Genomic DNA, 21,585 nt, shown 5'->3' on the forward strand with positions numbered 1-21,585 from the left:
TCTCCCTCACACTAATGGCACTAAATTTTGTGTCAGAAAGGTCCAGGTTGTGGGCCTCAGGAGGCCAGACATCATTTCACAGCCAGAATTGGGAATTAGTGGTAAATTAAAGCAATGTCCTGTGGGTGCTCTGTAAGGACAAGGCCTAAAAGAATAGGAAGGAGAAATTAATGCTCAGGAGTGCCATTCATTTTCCACCATAAACTAGAAATGTACAGCTCAACAAAAGGATTGCTTTCTACCTCCACCTCTCACTTGTACAGAATATATAGTTAGCATTCAAGGAAAACTCTTGTTTAGAAGTAGGTTAAACAAATGGTAAATGAAATTGAAGGAGAATTCTGGCCCTTGCTATTCTCCCACAAAGCTTTTCTTGTATTTTCTGCCTCAGCATAGCATACCAACCATCTGAGACATAACATTGGCCTTACCATTACAGGAGTGTGTGCCAGTGATTCACCACAGCTTTATCCAAAGGGAAAATGGCTCCCAGTGTCCTGAGGTCAGACTTCCAGGAGTCCTAAAGGAGGGGGAACTGTCTGTCCTCTGAGTGCACCTGATACCCAGGAGAAAACATGACTTCTTCCCTGTGGAAGACATTCCTCAGGCCTTATGTGCACTGACACCCATCCCCATGCTTCCACTATGTACTCCGCTTGACTTTGGCCACCATACCTTCTCTTAGTGTCCCTTGGTAGTCTCCTACCCATGACCTTTTCCAGGTGAGAAGGGGCTATCATTGTTTTTGTTTCCACTGATGTATGGAATCTGCTGTGCACTGTTCACAGATGGGAACATGTGTGGCTTCTTTGGTATGTGTACGTATGATGTATGTGTGGGGGTGTATGTTCATGGTGTCAGGGTGTGTGTGTTTGTGTATGTGGGTGGGTGAGCATGCATGTAAGTGTGGAAGCAAGAGGACACCCTCAAGTGTTGTTCCTCAGGAACACTGTCTCACTTTTTTGGTGGCCTGAAGATTCAAGGATCTGACCAGTGAGGCTCAAGAGTCAGCCTGTCTCTACCTCCTGAGCACTGGGATGCCAAGTGTGCTCCACTGTGAGGTCTGGTGTTCAAACACAGATCCTTGTAATTTCAGGGTAAGCACTTTACCAACTAAGCATCTTCCCAGCCGTATATGTGGCCTTTTACCCATAAAGCCTCTCCACTCTCATTGAGAAGCAAAAGGACAGAAAGATCAGGCGGTAACTTCTCAGCAGTATTTTGTTGCTCTTTCCTCTCCTCTTATGGTATTTCTAGCCCTGAGGTCCAGAAAGGGTTTAAGCCCTTCTTCAGAGATCATGCAGATCCCTACCTTTAAGAGGCCATTGTGAACATTCACTTGGAAGATTAGATTAGGGGAAAGTGTGTGTGCGTGTGTGTGTGTGTGTGTGTGTGTAAAGAATATTCTTTCAGTCCATTAACATGGGAGATCTTTCCATTGCATGTGAGTGACACGTGAGAGAGAGAGAGAGAGAGAGAGAGAGAGAGAGAGAGAGAGAGAGAGAGAGAGAGATGTTCAAATTCTTTAAATGGTATTTTCTAATTTATTATAGAAGTCATTCACTACCTTTATTAAGTTTACTCTTACATACTTTATTTTCTTGTAGCTACCATGAATGGTATTGTTTTATTGATTTAATTCTTAACAAGTTTTTATTAGTATATATAAATGCTACCTATTGTCACATGTTTACTTCATATCAGACAACTTTCCTGAATTTATTTATCACTCTCAGTATGCTTTGGGGGAAGTCTTGAGGCTTTTCTATGTATGGAATTCTCTTATTTGACATGAAGAATAATTTGACTTCTTCTTTTCCTAGCTGAATGCCTTTATGTCTTTTGGTTGTGTAATTGCTCTAAGACTCCAAGCACAGTGTATATAAGTGTGTGTGTGTGTGTGTGTGTGTGTGTGTTTGTATAAGTAGTTAAGGTAAATACCTTTGTCTTATTCCAGGTTCTAAAGGAAACATTTTCAGCTATTCCCCACCCAAATATTGTTGGTTATGAATTTAGCTTATACTTATATGCATTTAGGTACATTCCTGTTATACCAAATTTGTTGAGGTTTTCATCATGAAGCCATATAAAGTGTTATTATTATTTTTCTGCATTTATTGAGATAATTATATGGCTTTCATCCTTCATTGTGTTGCAGTAATGAATTGATTATTGATATGAATACATTAAACTGTCCTTGTACTCTTGGAGTAAATTCCACTTGATGTTTATACATGCAACTGGATTTGTTTGATAATATTATATTGAATAATTTTGATATTTCATTATATAGAGGATTTCTGCATCTATGTTTTCCATAAGTGTTAATTTTCTTTTTTTTGTTGTGTCCTGTCTGGGGCTTTGGGGTAGCATTGGCTTCATCAAATGAGTTTGGAAGAGTTCACTATTGATCCATTTTTTGAATACTTTAAGAATAGTTAGTATTAGTTTTTAACAGTTTGACAAAATTCAGTACTGAATCTATCTCCTCCCAAGCTTTTCTTTGTTGGGAGACTTTTTAAGTTTGGGTTCATTCTTCTTTCTTGTTTCTGGTTTATTCAAGCCTCCTGTGTTTTCTTGTGGTTCAATACTGTTGAGTTATATGTGTTTAGAAATTCATCCATTTCTTGTAAACTTTCCAATATAATGGCATGTTGTTCTTATAATGACCCTTTGTATTTCTGTGAAACCCATTGTAATATGTTATTTTCATCTCTGATTTTTAAAATAATTTATTTATATTTATTTATTTGAGAGAGAGAGAAAGAGAAATAGGCAGATAGAAAGAGAGAAAATATAGGTGCACCAGCCACTGCAAATGAATTCCAGATGTGTGTGCCCGCTTGTTCATGTGGCTTACATGGATCCCGGGGAGTTTAACCTGGGTCCGTTGGCTTTGCAGGCAAGCACCTTAACCAGTAAACCATTTCTCCAGCCTCATCTCTGATTTTATTTGAACATTCTTTGTTCTTAAATAGTTTAACTAAAGCTTATTAGACCATATGTCTTTTCAAAAACCAAATCTTCATTTCCTGGATTTTTTTTTTCAGTCTATGTTCTTCTTGTATTTTTCATTATTATTTCTTTGGTTCATTCTTGCTTTTATATAGTTCCTCAAGTCACATTGTTAGGTTGTTTATTTGAATTTTTTCTATTTTAATGTAGGTAGTCATTGCTATAAACTTTCATCATGGCACTACACTGTCCCATTGAGATTATTCCATTTTCACTTTTTTCTAGATATTTGTCTGCCACCATAGACAGATCCTAAGTGAAGGGGCTCAGCTCATCACACAGGGCCACACAAGAAGCACCGGGGCCAGCCAGGAGCAGGGGATGGGGAAAATGGGAATCTTTATTGTTATCTCCACTGGAAGGATGGCAAGGCAGGGTCAGCTTATGAGTGGTCAGCTTAAATAGTTTTAAGCAGCTCTGGGCCAGGCATAGCCACTATCCCTGGGTGCCTAGCTCAAATGGACAATATCCTCCATATGGTATCCACAAGGGAAATGGGGTGAGTGCCCTAGGATGGTGGGCTTGCTGTGAAAGGTGAGATTGTAAGTTGCCACTTTTAGGAACTGTTCAGCCCGAGGAAAGGATATCTCTTTATGAGCATCCAGACCACAGAGACCAAAGCATCAGAAATACATAAAGCAAAATGTATGAGTAACAAACAAGCACACAGATGTGTCCCTATGGCAGAAGACAGACAACACATAGAAGAAACAATGAGACCCTAACGTACAAGGTTCCCATAAGAAATGTGTCTTCTCCACACCTAATAAGAGAAGATGCTGGCATGACTGTGCTACCACCTTCACCATACTGAGATGGGAGGCTTACATCAATACTGTCTTTTTGCTTGTTCTCCGTAAACCCATCCAGGCACTGAGCCCAGGCCATCTCAAGCCCTCTGTTCACATGAACAGCAAGTGTGAGACCTGAATTGTACCTCCTACTTAATGTCACAAGAAGCTTTGTCTCTCAGTAGACTCTGACTTCATTTCCCTTATTCCTGGGTAACAAGGTAGCTGCCTTGAATTCTCTATCCACATCTCTGAGCAAGTTGATTAAGGTTGAGTGCTCATCCTCTTAGCATTGGCCACCTGTTGAGCTGCATTCACTCTACCAAATCACTAATACTTTTCAACCCATATGGGCTCCAGTGGGGCTTCATTTTGTGTGCAATAATGCCCAAAATATAAATGATTTTCCAAAGAACACTAAAAGAGAGACATAAGAGAGAGAGAGAGAGAGAACACCAAAAGAGATAAAGATGGTTTAGTTAAGAGAAAGTGGACTAAGAGCCATTGAGCATTTGACCAAGCAGGAAGCTGAAACCAAACTCCTGGAGTAACTATCAAGCTGAGATCTGAGTACTTGTGCTACTATGTTTAAGGAATGATGGAGTGAGTCTGGGGCTGGCCTTCATAGCTGGCCTTTTCTACTTCCCAGTACCCATGACAGCAGAAGACTCTCCCTCTTTCCCTGAGACTCCTCCACATTCTGTCTTCTGCACCCACTGACTTCCCCAGCTCTCTGATCCAGCCCAAGTCCACCATCACCAACAGCAACATGGCCTACTTTGAAGATGTAGCCAGATCTGCTAGGGATATCTTGGCCGGGGAGGACTTCTCCTATCCTGAAGGCCCATGCATGGTCCTTCCTGTGTACTTCCAGAGTCCTTGCACTTATGATACTTTCTTGAAATTATGTACCCTACTTCCCTGCCCAAATAATGCTTTTTAAACTTATCAGACTAAATGTCTCATTTATTGAAAATACTTTGCATCTTTCTGGATGTTTTAAAGCAATGTTGATATAACTGACTGAGATATATATATATATATATATATATATATATATATATATATGGTGTGTGTGTGTGTGTGTGTGTGTGTGTGTGTGTGTGTGTGTGTCTGTCTGTCTGTCTGTCTGTCCATCCCCTGGTCTTTAAAGCAAAATAAATAAAAGAAAAGAAAAGTAACTTTTAACTGAAAATACTTTAATATAAAAATATTGGGGGCACAGTCAATCTGTACAGAATGACGAATTTTAGTGCTTGTTTCTGGGTGAAGAATCACGATAATTGGAGAGCTACAAATTAGACCAACAGAGGAGTATGGTAATGAGGACTGAGACATGGTGAAGCTTTGCCATCCCTGGGGGATTATTGGAAATGGTAAACAATTCCTGGTAAAGGGCCAATAGAACAATGTTCTCCCTTTCCTTGATTTATACAGTAGTTATGTGACTGAAAAACCCATTGCTCATTAATATTGTCAAAAACAGAGTAAAATCCTCGGTTTTTATGCATAGCATAAAAAGCTGTAGAAATAAAATACGAAAGCTGACTCTCAAAATCAAAAGGATGCACACAGTTCTTCCTTGGGGAGGATTTTACATGGCTTCTGAAACACCATCATCATGGACACCCTAGATACAAGAAGTGCTCCCCCAAGTCCTATGTGAATTCAGCTGCCACAGATGGATTTCCAGGATGGCTGATGGCTCCATGGAGGCATTCTGCTCAGATCCCTTGTTGTTTATTTGTTGTCCAGACACAGTGTGTGGTACCCAGATGTCTTGTTCTGCCATAATCCCCTATGGATCATGTACTTGATGCAAAGTAAAACACACAGTCCTAAAGGAATGGGGGAAATGCTTCCTGAGGGGAAACACAGCTTTGGATTGCATGTCTCTTCTTTGGTTTCACCTTCTGAAAAAAAAAAAAAAAAAAAAGAACATTATGACAAAACTTTGGACCCTGTCTCCTGTGCCTTGCATGTGAGAGAAAGGATATTTTAGTATGCAGCATTGAACCATGCTTAAAGCAAGATATCACATTCTACATTGATGTCAACCTCAGGAAAATGCAGTCTTTTGGAAATTATAAGCATCTCTCACTACTGCTGGTGGTAATCAGCGCAGCTGAGCACCTAGGAGCAACCAAGGCTGAGTGTGGCTTGTGGAGGCTGGCAGACTCTCACTTGTTCCCCTGAGTCTGTATAGCCACAGAAAGGAAGTGCCAGGAAAGCACTTGGCCACTCCTGTGAGTTCCTTTTTTTTTTTTTTTTTTTTGGTAGCATTTTTAACATAACAGGGAGGTTTATTTACTGAGACACAGTGGCTTTTTGGTATCACTCGTCTGTGCTTTTGATAGTCGAGACATATGCTTTGGAATCAGTACTTAGTACTTTAATTCATACTCCAAAATTGATTCTGGTTTACACTCTTTCTGTATTGAAATTTTTCTGTCAAAGGCTGTGAAATTGGCTTCTTAAGTCAGAAACAGAAACACACAAGCTGGTCTCATTTGTTAGTTAATTTGTAGGCTACTGAAAAACAAGCCTTACCTTGTTTTTTATGGAAATATGTTTTGATTCACAAAATACCTCCCTCAATCTGCCAAAAGGAACCTCTCCTTTGGTGACAGCTGGCCTCTTCTCCATCTGTCCCCTTTCCCATGACCACCTCCTGGAACATTAACACAGGCAGCTGAAGAATGCAAGCTTTCCTGGCCTAGCCCAGGGCCTGACGGCTGACACCTTTTGGTGCCAAGTTTCTTCTGTCTATACCATTCCATTGGTCAAATTCAAACTAAGTATACTTCAGTCTTCACCTGGGTGACTGCCAGTCACTAGCTCTTCAAGGATCTCCCACTTGCCCTGGTGTCATCAGCACTCGAGATTTTTGCCCTAATCACATTATAATTCAACACATCTAACATGCATCTCTTCCACTGAAATGTAACACATTAAGGACTATGGCTTTTATTACACTAATAATAAGGTTCAGAGGAGCTGGAAAAACAGCTCAGTTAGTAAAGTACTAACATAAATCCATCCCAGAACTCACTTGAAAAGAGCTGGGCATAGTGGTGCATGCTTGTAATCAAATACTGGAAAGGATGAGACAGGGGGATCACTAGGTCTTGTTGGCTGACCAGTCTAACCTACCTGGCAAGTTCTACACAGTAAGAGAGTCTGTCTCAGTAAATGTACATGGTGCCTGAAGAAAGATGCTAAAGGTTGTCATCTGTCCTCATCCATACACCTATGCATGCACATCCCCATGCATACAAACACACACAAAGAAAATGTAAATAGAATGAAACTTATTCAAAAATCTGAACCCCCTCTTTCACTGATGACCCTGCCCCACACCTATCACTGTGCTCCTCCACATAAGGTAGGCCTATCTGATCTAAGGAGCATAAGATAATGAGTGTTTCCCCCTGCCATGATTTGAATGCATCCCCAAGAGTTTATGTTGTTTGAAATGTAATAGTCTAGTTCCATATTGATCATATTTGGAGGTAGAAGTTTGTGGGGGGGGGGTAAAATGACTAGGTAAGGTCATAAGGGTGAGACCCTCACAATGAAATTAGTGGCTTTATATGAAGAGGATGAGAGGCCTGAGCTGGCCACTTTGTCTTGCCACATGATGATGCCCTTGCTATGCTTTTAGGCTCTTACCAAAGACTAAGCATATGCCACCATCATACTCTTGGCTTGCCAGCCTCCAGAACCGTGAGCACAATAAGCTTCTTTATAAGTTATCCTGACTGTGGTCATCACATATAAAAGCAGAACACAGAACACAATCCCAATATGACAGACCATTTTCCCACAGCTAAATTCATGTATTTCTGCAACATGATTTCTGATGTTTGGAGAGAGCCAGTGTGTGATACCATCCCTGGGACAGATGCTGTCTTTACTCCCTTCCTTTATCCTGGTGACTAACTCACCATGTCTGGCTCTGAGCCGACTGTGCTAGGACATCTTTGCAGACACTGGAATGCCAGTCATAGCTGTCAACAACCAGGTTTTTTTGAGAAACCTCACAGAGCTTGCACTCCTCTTTCTGCTCCTATGCCCAGTATGGATTGGAAGAGAAATGTCTGTCCCCTGTGTCCTTTTCCTGTCTGTATTCATTGGGCATGACTATTGAAAAGTGACTTTTGATGAGGACACAAACAGGTAAGAATTGTCAGATGCCCACAGAGTTCATTCTTTATGTGTCAGCTGGCATTTGTGCACTGTTCAACACCCTATCTGCCAGGACATGTTGTCCCTGCAACATGTCCTGCAAGATTCTCTGTGGGTAGTGTGTACCCATTTCCTCAACTGATAATATCATACTGGCAAGCCCTCTCAGTGACAATCTACCTGAAATTTCAGTTGCTGTGAGGTGTTAATTAGAGCAATTTGTCCTTTGACCAAGTCATTACAATTTCACAATGTCCTTCCAGCATTGTCTATATCCCTCTTCAAATATTCACCGTGTCAGGCACAGAGCCAGATCATAAGGATTTGAGAAGTTCTAAGTCAGAGGCCACTACACATAGCATCTAGCCCACCTCAGGTGTGCAGAGGAGCCTATAGCATACCATCTGCTCAGTCTCTCCTCATCCAAGGTCTATAGCCAATGATATAAAACATGGCTGCAAAGTTGGTGGGGTTTGGCATGCCTGAGCTGATTCACAGGTGTGCTAAAAACAAGAGCCTGGCAGAATTGCACCTTGTCACCCAGGGTATGTGGTGAGGTCAACCCCACCTGCCCAAGTTGCCAACACAGAGTAGGAGAGGAATGAGAGCAAGCAAGGAGCCATGCTGTCCTTCGGCTCCTATCCTGTCTGCAACATGGAGGTCAATGGATCTGCAAGAGCAACACACAGCATGAAATTCAGGGAGGAGCACAGGGGCTTTCTGCTGAATACATGAGTCCCATGGATCCCTGTTTGAAGCACCCAAAACACTTGGCTACAGTTAATTTCAAGGCTAGAGAAACAGCAGGCTGCTTCTCTGGCTGATTTCAGGATACACCTAAGAAGCTAAATATTTTACAATGACAGCACCACTCTGAGCACTTTTTAAGTGTGAAGTTACCACCCTCTTCCCTCCTCAGTATCTGGGACCCTCTTTTCAGCATAGATTTCCTGCGCAGATCCTAGGGAGTCTTGGCAGGACTGTACAAGCTGGACCATATGCCCTGCAGTATGTTGGAGGTCTCTGCATGTAGCTGTTGGGTACTGCCTGGTTTTGCTTCTGTCAGTGTGAATTTGACTGAATTCAACTTTGCCAAAGCTTATGAACCACCAGGAGAGGAAAGTAGGCCTAGAGCTGCATGCGGTTCTAGAATACCATGTTTTGCCATGTTGTAGAGAAGGCTTCTCAAGTACTGGATGTGGAAGGTGAGTTTCAGAATAACGACCTGTGTCATGGTCTGGAGGCTGAATCTGCTTCTCACGGGATCAGAGGAGAAAAGCCTTGAGAAGGCATTCTTCCAGCCTTCCTTGATATGCACAGTATGCTCAGCTGTGTGCCCTGTGCATGTGAGAAGAGCTGGAACTGCCACCTGCACTGTCATTCTATCCTCTATGAGTGCACATTTGTACATGAGATGATTCAGCTCCAAAAATTAGGTTGCTCAACTCCTCTACTGACAGCTAAAGGGAGATTAACAATAAGACAGGCATCTTTTTTTTTCTCCTATTATTTTATTTTCCTTTTCTCAAGTTTCAATTTCCTTTTATTCTAAAAATAAATATTAACAATGTTATTTTTCCCCAGAGCTTTTAGAAAACAAAAGGAGTTTTTCTTTTTCTCTCCTGCTTTCCTATCATTTTCTCACTTTCTCCATAATACTTATCACTTTTATAACAAAAAGGAACTAATAATTTCATATTAATATCCTTTTAGGATTTGGAGGGCATTGCTAGGAAGCTCCTGTCATTATGTGGCCAGCTTTAAAATGATAAGTAGCAACAGTGAGCTACATCTGGAAGAAGGTGTTGGGCATGATTCTAGACAGCAAGATTGATATGGCTGGCTGCCTCTGGTCTTTCCTAGGTACCTCAGGATGAATGGGCCGCATACCCCATGGGTGGCAAAGAAGAGGAGATACCCTGCCGCAGGATGAGAAGTGGCAGCTACATCAAAGCCATGGGTGATGAAGAAAGTGGAGAATCAGACTCTAGCCCCAAAACATCCCCGAAGATGGCCATCCGGCCAGAGCCCCTGCTGAAGTCCATTGTTCAGAGACCTCTCGGAGACCACCAAACGTAAGAAAGCTATTTAGCCATGGGTGAGCTGTCATCAACTTAAACTTGAATCAACTGAAAATATGAGAATCTATTCTATTGATTTGAAAATCTTGATTTTATAAAGATGAACAATCAAACTTTTGGTGGTTTTTCACATAGTATTTAAGGAAATATATCCGAGCAGTTTCTATGTCTAATTTTTTTTGAGGCCACGGGGATGAGACAGTTGCTCGTATAGCCTAGACTGGCCTCTAACTCACTGTGTAGCCAAGGATGACCTTGAATTTATTATACTCCTGCCTTCATCTATGTCTGATTTTCAGCTATTGTTATACATCATGACCTTACATCAGGAGGGACATGTTTCTATCCAAGTGACAGTTTGAGTGTGTCAGTGTTTGTGAGGTAACATATAAAGAGGGACTTTTCTGTTTACTGTCACAAGTAATAACTGTGCACATGTTAACACTTCTGTAGAGATCAGGGAAGTGGCTTGACTTTACAAATATAAGATTGTATGCCTTATATATTTGTTTAAAGGTATATTGTTGATAACTTTAACATCCAATATATAAACAGCTAAAATCACTTGGGAAATTGGCTGTGAGCTGCAAAAATGCAGCAGTTGCTCTCAACAGTCCAGCTGATGTATGTCCCCAATCTGCCAGCTGGTTTGGATGTGAAAGCTAATTGCAGTCTGATATCATTCCTGACTCCCTTGCCGAGCTGCCTGCTGTCCCATGTGAATGGAAAGTGACAGGTGATGCAGCTGCTCAGTGCTCTGTCGTGTTTCTCTGCATCACTTACTGCAATGCACAGCTGAGTCAAGGAAGCTCCAAGTGAACATGGTGTCACCTTTGTGTTATTCTCCACCCAGCCTGGTGCTTGTGATGACAAGTCAATGTTGGTGTGACTTCTTCCAATAAATCTAGTAACTCATGAACATTAGCTTCAGGGTTAAAAATGAAAATTTGGGGCTGGATAGATGGCTTAGTGGTTAAGGTGCTTGTCTGTAAAGCCTAAGGACCCATGTTTGATCTCTCTCCAGATCCCACATAAGCCAGATGCACAAAGGTGATGGAAGCGCATGGTCACACATGCCCACTAGGTGGCGCATGCATATGGAGTTCAATTACAGTGGCTGAGGCTCTAGTGCACCAATTCTCTCGCTATCTTGCTCTCTTGTTGTCTCTCACTCTCTCTAAAACTAATGAAAATTCAGAGTTGCAACAGAATCTTACCCACAGACACTGTGCAGCCTGTCACCCCACATGAGCACCCCTCTGTCTTAGAGAACAGAGATGCAATGTGAATTAACCTTGTCCCTCAACTTACCTATCAGTCCCAGTGGGCTGTGCGTGGGACTCCATGAAGAGCCCTTGGTGGGAATGAAAGTGCTCAGAGCTGCAGGGAAGCCAGTTTTAGAAGACACTTCAGTTAACATAATCTTTCATTTTCCAATAAGCTGCATAAATCGGTCATCTTTATTCTAGAGTTTATTTATACTCAAAGACCGTTTCAAACAAAATTGATAATTCTTAAAATTGCATTTAAAATATAATTGGAAATAACTGGATACAGCAGGGCCCTGAGTATTGTTTTCTTTCACACCATGGAGCTTCTCAGCAGGAGTGATTGACACACACCCTTCAGATGCGGAGTGATTCCATGGTGAGAATAGGCAAGATCATTGCTATGAGACTTTATCCGTCCCTTGTGTGCATAAACAACTTTTGTTACCATTACTGCAGCTTAAGAAAGCAAGTATAATGTAGGGTAGGTTTGGCAGTTAGCTAGGATAAGGGCCTTAGCTTGTCTGATCTGACTTGGACGCTGGTTATGTTATCATCAAGCCATCCTATTGCACACGGAAACTTTGGGTTGTTATGTTGCATAAACTGAATTGTGTGAGCTAGCTGTTAAAGCTGCCTGACCCAAGGTGACTGGCTCTCTAGTTAACTGTTAACAGTTCTTTTTGAGCCATATAATGGAAAACTCCTTCTATGCAGGGCTGCAGAGATTCTGCTTCAGAAAGCTTTCTCTCTTGGAACAATGACAGGATTACTCTGTTGCAAACTGTCTTGTCCTCTATCATTAGAGTCAGGCCCCTCCATTATTGAGTTAAAATGCATCCACATTGCTCACACAAGTGTGTTCATTGCCACCTTGCTCTGCTTCTCTGAAACTGTGTATGGTCCTAGAAAGCCTTTAACTCTCAAAAGGAAAATCAAATAGAACCCAACAGTGAAATATTTGTTACATCTGACTTCCTGCCTCAGAGCGCAATCTTCTCCGCAGCTGGGTCCACTGATCAGGATGGCGGCTTGAGGCCTGGTAGAGGCCTGTCCATCAGTGCAATGGACCCTGCTTTGTGAACTTATTACCAGTTAATTGAAACGCAAGTTTCAAGTTGCTATTGAATCCAATTTACTCCATTTTCAAATTAGTTTATGTGTTAGTATTTGAGATACTTGAATTACCAATTCAATTCTGGTTATTATGAAAGGTGTACTAAATAATTTCATTGGGGCCTTTGTTTTCTGCTTAGTTGAATTAAAAATCAAAAGTCTAATAATGATGACTATCTCTGAGTTATTTTCTCTGAGGTCAATGCTTTAAATTTATAGACAAAAGAGAACTTATTTCAAGAACCATATTCTGCAATGAGATAAATTCTGATGGAATAAAGAGTCATCAATGACAAACACATCCATGTGGCCAAATAACACAGCTAGCTACCATGGTAGTTGATCTAAACCATCAACTTTATTGGATTAAGGGCTATCTAGGAGTATTGAAACACGCCTGTGTGTCTATGGGCTCTCCTGAAGAAGACTGATGGTAGAGCGGACAACCCACTCTCAAGGTGGTGGCACCTTCCAAGTCCATGGAGAAAGCCGCCTGTGTTTCTGCCTCACCTCCTTTTTGGGTGAGTGTGTCCTTACTGTTGCTTTTCCATCCTCTGCTAAATTTGCAACAGGGAGCTGGCCTACAGTGGGGTGCTGGGGTGCTCCCTAGAACCCAAAACCCCGAGTTCATTAATTAAATTAAATTAAATTAAGCAAAGAATTGGCAATTCCAGACTAAAGAAAATGACTTTTTTCTGAGCAAGGGAAGTAAAGTGAGGAGAAGGGAAATATTCCACATGATCTAGGAGCCCATGTAAATAGTCATGGACCTTAGATAAAGAAATATGAGAAGGGATTTTTAAAAAGTGAGCTTCCAAAGAGATTAAAAGTAGAAACAGTAATAAAAGTGTCCCTTCCCACCCTGACAACCATGCCAAGGTGAAGAGAAAGATAATCTTACTGACTCAGAGAGCCAGATGTGTTGCCATTACAGCTGGGGAGTGCATCTCTTTGTGGGCTCAGAAAAGATATAGAGTTTGTACTCAGCACACCTGGACATACCTGCACCAAGTCTCTCAGCCAATCAACTAGCACTCAGAGAAATCTATGCACACCTGAACAGGATAGCACTCAAGAGAGCAGTGTTTGGGTAAGACGTGCAAAAGCTGAGCCCTACAACTAAAGCAGGGAGGGCGAGATAGGCGCGGCCAACTGGACTAGGCACAGTGAGGTTGAGACATAAGATCTTCCTAAGATCCCTCCCTTAAAGGCCATCCCTTTCTGCCTAACACAACTATCTGCCTGATCTGGTCCCCAACAACATCACACTCCAGTGTTGTAGACCTTCCAAAGTGGTCTCAATACCAGCCACTCTCCAGGAAACTTCCAAGCCTTCAGCACTGGATTGGACCCGCTGAGCTTCCTGGCCCGGGAAACTGGTTCTCTGCTTCCCCAGTATGCAGACGGCTGTTGTTGGATTGCCTAGCCCCACTGTCAAAGGCAATCCCATAGATCCCCATTTAATATGTATTCTATTGATTCTGTTCTTCTAGAGAACCCTGACCAAAGCAGATACACGCATGTGCACGTGCATGCATGTGTGTGTGTGTGTATGTATGTGTGTCCATAATTGAGAAATAGAGGAGAAATATTTAAATATATATTCATGGGAGGCCATAAGATATGAATTTGAATTCATAAAATTAAAAACTTATTCATGACCAAAGCAAACAAACAAACAAAAAAAACCCCAATGAACTAAAAGTACATTTTTGCCTGCATAAAATATGATCAAAACCCCAGAAGGTGATTTGCAATGTTAGAATGCATGTTCATATCCTTTTGTGCATGTGTGTGCTTTGTGTATATGCCTATAGGTACACATGTGTGAGCAGGTATACCTCTGGCCTGGGTATGACGGCCAGAGGTTGACATTAGGTGTCTTCCTCAATCATTCCTCAGTTAATGTTTTGAGACAGGGTCTCATACTGAAGCCAGAACTCACCAGTTGGGTTAGACTAACTAGCCAGAAAACGCCCAAAGATCCTCCTGTCTTTGCTTCCCCAGGACTGGAATTAATGTGTGCACATCATCATGCTTGATTTTTACATGGGTTCTGGGGATCAACTCCTCATAGTTGTACAGCAAGCACTTTACCCACTGAAACATTTCCTGACCCCATGATCATATTCTTTTTTTTTTTGGGGGGGGGGTTCTAGGTAGGGTCTCACTCTGGCTCAGGCTGACCTGGAATTCACTATGTAGTCTCAGGGTGGCCTCAAACTCACAGTGATCCTCCTACCTCTGCCTCCCAAGTGCTGGGATTAAAGGTGTGTGCCACCACACCCAGCCCTATGATCATATTCTTAATGGGACTTACAACTAAATAAGGAAAGATAGTTAAACATGGATATTTAAAACTTTCTGGTGAACACACTGTTTTGCACTAAAAATATAAAATTTATTCTGAAAAGATTGAAATATTATAAATGAATTAGTGATGTTCTCTGATTGTGTTTCACTGTAAAAAACTAGATTAGGCCTGGAGAGATGATGGCTTAGTGGTTCAGGTACTTGCCTGTAGGTACTTGCCTGTGAACCTAAGGACTCATCTTTGACTCTCTAGGTCCCACATAAGCAGATGCACAAAGTGATACAGTGCGCAAGGTTGCACATGCAAAAAGGGGGCACAAATGTCTGCAGTTTGATTGCAATGGCTGGAAGCCCTTGCATGCCAATTCTCTCTCTCTCTCTCTCTCTCTCTCTCTCTCACACACACACACACACACACACACACACACACACACACACACACACTTTCTCTCTCACATAAAAAAGGGCCAGTTTGATGGGCTTGCTTAAAAAAGAAAGAAAGAAAGAAATAGAGAGAGAGAGAGAGAGAGAGAGAGAGAGAGAGAGAGAGAGAGAGAAACTAGATTACCTGAGTGTCAGTCCTTAGGGCCTGTGAATACCTTACCTTGCCTGTTTGCCATTGCCTGGGTATAGTGGTCAAGTAACATTAGGCGGTGGCTTCTCACCTTGCTGGGAGGAATTTGGTTGTACTTCCACTTGCTATAGGAAACTGTTTCAAGACACAGAACAGCACAATTGTCCTATAAATGAAAATGCTCTTCAGTGGCCTATGTTTGGCTGTAGCAAAGAAACATTGATTTCTCAGAATCCATCTCTAAAGATGAAGTGCCAGTCCCTGCAGGCCATGTGTCATACCTCTAAATTGACCAGTCTTGACCATTGCATTCCCTGTTGTGGATACCCACTGCACATGTGGGGTCTCAAACCCCCTTCAGATCAGCCCGCCCTATTCCCCAACCCCTCCATGGACATCACAAGCCAACCATTCTCCCAGATTTTAATCTCGGACCAGCCATATACCCAGCAGCATCCAGTGCAGATTCCTCAAGAGCTGACACCTAGCAACCCAGGAGATTTTAGTCCTGGTTGTCCCCCAGACTGATAACTTCACACTCGTAGTTTCCCTGGTACACCATTGTCTCTAGCACATCTTTCAACATCCAGCTTAACTTCTGTAGCAGACAGCTTCATGTTTGCTGAGATGAACTTCCAGACCAGGCACAGTTATGGAAAAAGGTATAGTTATTGACTTACATATCCAGGGGAAGTTCTATATGGCAGAAGAAGCTGGCCTGCCTTCACAGGCCCAAGCAGAGAGAAAGAGAAAGAAAAAAAAAAACACAACCCAAAAGCCACACAGCACAGCACACTTCCGGAACTCCAGCTAAGTACACTTTGTATATCTTTAGATTGAAATCTGAAGCCCACCACCACACCTTAAGATCTGCCCAGTGACACCTCCTCCAGCCAGCTGGCTGAAAATGCAAACTACAAAGTAATGAAACACTGAATATATTGGGGGCCATCTATTCAAGCTACCACATTCTGCCCCTGGTCCCCAATAGATTCATAACTATCACACAAAGGTCCCCATGGTCTTGACCAATTTAAGATAGTAAGTCCTATAAAGTCAAACAAGTTAAATACTTCCAACATAACAGAGTAAACGTTTTTCAACTAGTATAATGCATAGCAAGGAGACTAAAACAATGCAAACTCAGCCATCATCAAGCAATCATCAAACTTCTGCAGTTCAAGTTCAATACAACCAGAGACTGACAGTCTCCAGATTTTCCAATTCTGCCCCTCCAGCTGGGCAGAGTAGCTAGTAAACACTTCCATCCTTGGGCAGCAGTGCGCTCTATGGTAGCCCTTGCATAGTCCTGGCTTATCCAAAATGTCTTCAGGTCTTCATGCAATCCACAGACCATCTTCCAAAGGCTCTTTCAGCCTATCAGGGCATCAAGCCCTGCCTCATGCCACATCTCAGCAGTGGCTCCTGGAACCATGTGCAATTCACAACCACTCCTTGCATTTTTGATGCTTCTGAAACCAATATCAGGTATGCAGGACACAGTTATATTCTTAATTCAGGGATAAAATAAATCATAACCTTGAAAAGCAGGTTCCTTCTCCAGTCAACTCTTTCCAAAAGAGCTTGCATTTCTATAATAGTCTTTCCTCAGGCACCCTTTCCATTGTTTTAATGTAAAGCAATTGAACCATCTTCTTAAGATTGCTAATGTGTTGAAAATAGCAGCTTTAGTAACCTAAAACCAGTCTGTGCCAGTAAATTCAACTTGCTTGAAGTCTTCCAGCTTAAAAATCTTAAATCTCTCAGTCCAATATCTTTAGCCAAGCACATCAGTCCATAAAAACTTTAACCTTGACCAAACTCTCTGGGCCTCAGCAGCAGAACACAACCAGCCCTTATGCCAGTATCCCAGGTCCAACAAAGTCCTCTGTAGTCTTTCTTTCCCCTTAGAAAGCTCAGAAGCCAAGCCTCAAAGTTCAATACTGTCTATACCTAGCATTCTCAAACTCTTATCAGAATAGTCCATAAAACTTGGCTTATCACTCCAGAATGCATCATCAGTTGCAATCACCAAGTCTATGTCCATTCCTCCAAAACAAATGTTCCAAAAAAGCAACATCCACAAGGTCAGGTACATTTCAGCCCACTCCTGTAGCAGATGGCTTCAGGTTCGCTGAGATGAACTTCCAGACCAGGCACAGTTATGGAGGAAGGAATATTTATTGAATTGTACAGTTCTAGGGGAAGTTCTATATGGCAGAAAATCTTTCCTACCTTCACAGACCAAGGCAGAGAGACAGAGAGAGGAAACACACAAGTAAAAAGCCACACAGCACAGCACACTTCAGGAATTAGGCATCCTTTGCATATCTTTAGATTGAAATCTTAAACCCACCACCACACTTTAAGATCCACCTAGTGAAACCACCTCCAGCCAGGTGGCTACAGATGCATAAAACACTGAATATATTGGGGGCCATCTATTCAAACTACAAAAACTTCACTCCTGGAAGATTTTGGGAGCCAACCCCCCAACACACTATATGCCTTGGGATACAAAGCTCACTCTACACTCAGAGTTTACTTTCCCTGAGACTCCACATGCCAGTAAAGGCTGGGGCCATCTCCTGTGTCAATACTGAGTCCTTACTGCTCTGAGTCAGTGAATTAATAAAACTAACATCTTGAGACACACTGGTAAACTTCACAGATGAACTGCTAGTAAGGGTATCTGTAATGTAACCATCATTTAAACATGACCACAGCAAGGGCTGGGGTGAAAGCTCAGTGAGTAAGTACATGCCTTCCAAATACAAGAACCTGAGTTCTAAACCCAGAACTCATGTAAAAAGCACCAGGCATGGTGGGACCCACTTGTAATCCCAACACTGGAGGGTGGAGATAGGAAGAACTAGGGCTCACTGCACAACCAGTCTAGTCTACTTATAAATTCCAGGACAACAAGATCCTGTCTCACAAAGAGGGCAACAGTGTTCCTGAGGATGACACTTGAGATTATCCTCTGGCCTCCACATACACGTGCATGCACAGGTCCCACATGCATACACACACACTCCACAAGAATGGCTGCAATTATTATTAGTTCATGCGAGAAGGTGCAGAGCTGAACTACCCTCACCAACTTTTTGCATCCCTCCATATTAGTCAAGGGCCAGCTGCCTCCCCAAACATTACACACCTTAAACATGCAATGTTTCAATTAACAGGAAACCATATGCTCTCTGGAGGAGGTTTCCTCTCCCACAGTTTTCATGGCCATCTGTGGGCGGATGGCTTCCAGATTCATAATGTTTGTTGGAGGAGGTTGTGGTGGATTTTCAGTTCCAGGCCATGTGAAGCTGTTGCCAGCTCCACGTCTGTATTTGCAGCTTCTGAGTCCAGCCTTTTGGGTGCCAGGTAGCTCATGATTGTCCCCAGCAGGGTCATGGCATCAGAATGGGAGGTGTCAGAGCACTTGGCTTTTGTCTCTCAGGTCCCTGCCATCAGAAAGCAAAACCTTGGCATTCTTGTCAGTGACACAGTCTATCACAGGGGCTGTCTGGTCTGCATCTTCTCAATGTCACAGGCATCTACCTGCACATCTCTGACCCTATTGTAATTGTTCTCTACATCCTTTGCTCTCTACCTAACTTTAGTCCCTGCTTTGTTTTATATGCGTATTAATTCTAGTCTTATTCAAATTTTTTCCTTGACATTTTGACATTTCTAAAGTTTAATTACAAAATTTTGTTTTAGCTTTTTGAAGTAGGGTCTCCTAGCCCAGACTGGTCTGGAATTCACTATGTCGTCTCAGGATGACCTCAAACTCAACTCATAGGGATCTCCTACCTAGGCCTCCTGAGTGCTGGGATTAGAGGCTTGCACCACCATGGCCCTGCCCAAAGTCCAATTTAAAAGGATCAAATGCATGCTGTGGGTGGGGTGCAGCTCAGTAGTAAAGCACTCCCTTAGCATGCATGAAGCTGAAGCTGTACATTTGACCCCCAGTTTCATAATATAGAAAGAAAGAGAAAGAGAAAGAGAAAGAAAATAAAGGAAGGAAGGAAGGAAGAAAAAGAGGAGAAGTAAAAGGAGATAAAGAGGCTCTAGGGAATTTAGAGAGCACATGGGCAGGGCCATGGCTGTGAGTTACAGCTGTTACTGACTGCACTCAACCTTTTTATGAAATACATGCTGAAAACCCATAGTCCACCACACATGTGATCCTATTTTAACCAAATGAGCTGTGCAGCTACAACCCAGAGGGAAGCTTTGGAAGTTAGTTTTATTTCTGGTGAGAAGTCCCCCTAAGGTATTTCATTGGGAAACCAAGGCCCCAAGAGCCCTACCTCCTATTGTGGGCCCTCTCTGTAGTTCCTAGCCAGCTGTAGAACACACCATCAGGCAGCTGATGAAATTAACTATTAAATTGCTTAAATTGTAAAAATAGTTATACTAATGGCAAAAGCCTAGCACAAACATAATTATGTGAAGTAGAATGTGCCCCTGTCTCACATTTCCCTGGTTCAGGGATGTCTACCGCTAGATATTTTCATACGCACATAAGGGTATGCACACAGGTACATATGGTAAAATGAAGAGAAATTCACACTCTTTTTTACTCTCAACTATTTTATTGATCTTCTAACAAATTATCATAGACTCAGCATCTTAAAGCAAGACAGGGTTCCCATCAGAAAGGGCCATAGGTCATGTGAGCTTCGTGTGGGTTGAGAGCCTGGCATGGGTCTCACTGGGCTTAGTCCACAGCATTAACAAAGTTCAGTCCTTTTGGGTGACTCTGGGTTTCCTTCATGTGAAGCTATTATGGTGTAGGACAGAGATCTCCACGACCTTGTTGCTACTTAGAGTAAATTCCCATTCTCCAGAGGCACCCATAAGTACATACCGGCTGGTGCTTCCCTCCCCCCTCCCCACCTGCCACAAGCTACTATATTGTCATAGCCAGCTGGAAGCACTGGGTCCCTTTTGCTCTTCAAATCTCTCCTGTCTTGTCTCCACATTGCTTCTCTGCCTCCTTCTGCCCTCCTCTTCTGATTTCAGGGCTTCTGAGAGTACAGTGGTCCAGCCTGGGTGATGAGGCTCCTACTAGGTGATATGATATATTCCCCACCTCAGAGTTCACTGATTAACCCCTTAATTCCACTCACAACCATCTTCCCTCTGGCCATGTTGCTTGACACATTTGCAGTGGGACCTGAGGTCATAAAACCCTGCATACATAACTATCTTCAGCAACTTTCTCTAACAGCTGTGTACATCTAGATGACCTGAATCCGTTTTCAGGGAGTAGACCTGTTATAATTTATGATACCATTTTACTTCTGGGGACTTGCATCTAAGTTAATGCATAGAGTGTTGCAAAGAAAATATTTGCCTGTGTATGTGCAGATGCTGACCTACTTATTGCCTGCATGGCTTTTCTATATGGCAGCTAACAGAGGAGTTCTCTCCTTGTGGGTATTTTATCATCAATGATACAGGGAGCAGGGAGAATCTGTCTGACTAGTGCAGAAGCAATTTCACATCCTTAGTGTCCCTGTGAAGTCCTGAGAGACAATAGCATGGACTCTTCTAAGGCTGGCCGACATTTGCCTCCCTCCACTCCCACTAAACACATTAACAGGATGCTTTCCTAGAAATGCATATTCTGAAGCTCACCATGAGAATATCTTCATTTTTAGACAGTGCAGCTTTGGCCCAAGTATTGACCTTTTTTCAGACATTCTTTGCCAATTCATCAATCTGTGGAAATAATGCAATTTTAGGGATAATGTTCCAGGAATATTCTTAGGGCTTTACTTCTCAGGGATGACCTTTGGCTGAAGTGGCCTGTCAACCTCAGAGGTTCTCCTTAAGAAAATGATGAACTAGGGAGAGACCAGAAGCACTGATCCTAAGGACCATATTACACAGCCAGCTGGGATTCACTTAGCCAATTTTCTATTGTTTCATTTTTAAATGTATCCATTTCTGCTCCCAGTTTAATAATATTTTTCTTTTGCATTCCTTAGATCTATTTTTTTTTTTGCTTCATTCTTTAACCAAATTCTTATTGAGTAACTACAAAGTTAGAGACTATGAATGTTCCTAAGAATGTACCCTTAGCTGCATCTCAGGCATGGCATGCTTTTAACCACAATTTTCTAAATATTCTGCAAATTTGATTTTTATCTCCATTTTGGCTCAACAGTTGAAAAAATGAAGTGAAGGAGAGATAGAGTAGGTAGGGAAATGCAGCCATTCTTAATCATTAT

At 42.2% G+C, this 21,585-nt stretch overlaps 1 protein-coding gene across 4 annotated transcripts in view; it reads left to right on the top strand.

The window, feature by feature from the left end:
* Nucleotides 1–21,585, top strand: part of Dlgap2 (DLG associated protein 2) — an 802,536-nt gene that overhangs the window by 692,746 nt on the left and 88,205 nt on the right. For all 4 annotated transcript variants that reach the window (XM_045131440.1, XM_045131441.1, XM_045131442.1 and 1 more), the window contains one exon: nt 9,858–10,069. In XM_045131440.1, the coding sequence (XP_044987375.1) occupies nt 9,858–10,069 (212 nt within the window). The remainder of the gene's footprint in view (nt 1–9,857; nt 10,070–21,585) is intronic.

The sequence above is a fragment of the Jaculus jaculus genome, chromosome 12 (genome assembly GCF_020740685.1).
Source record: "Jaculus jaculus isolate mJacJac1 chromosome 12, mJacJac1.mat.Y.cur, whole genome shotgun sequence".
Lineage (NCBI taxonomy): Eukaryota > Metazoa > Chordata > Mammalia > Rodentia > Dipodidae > Jaculus > Jaculus jaculus.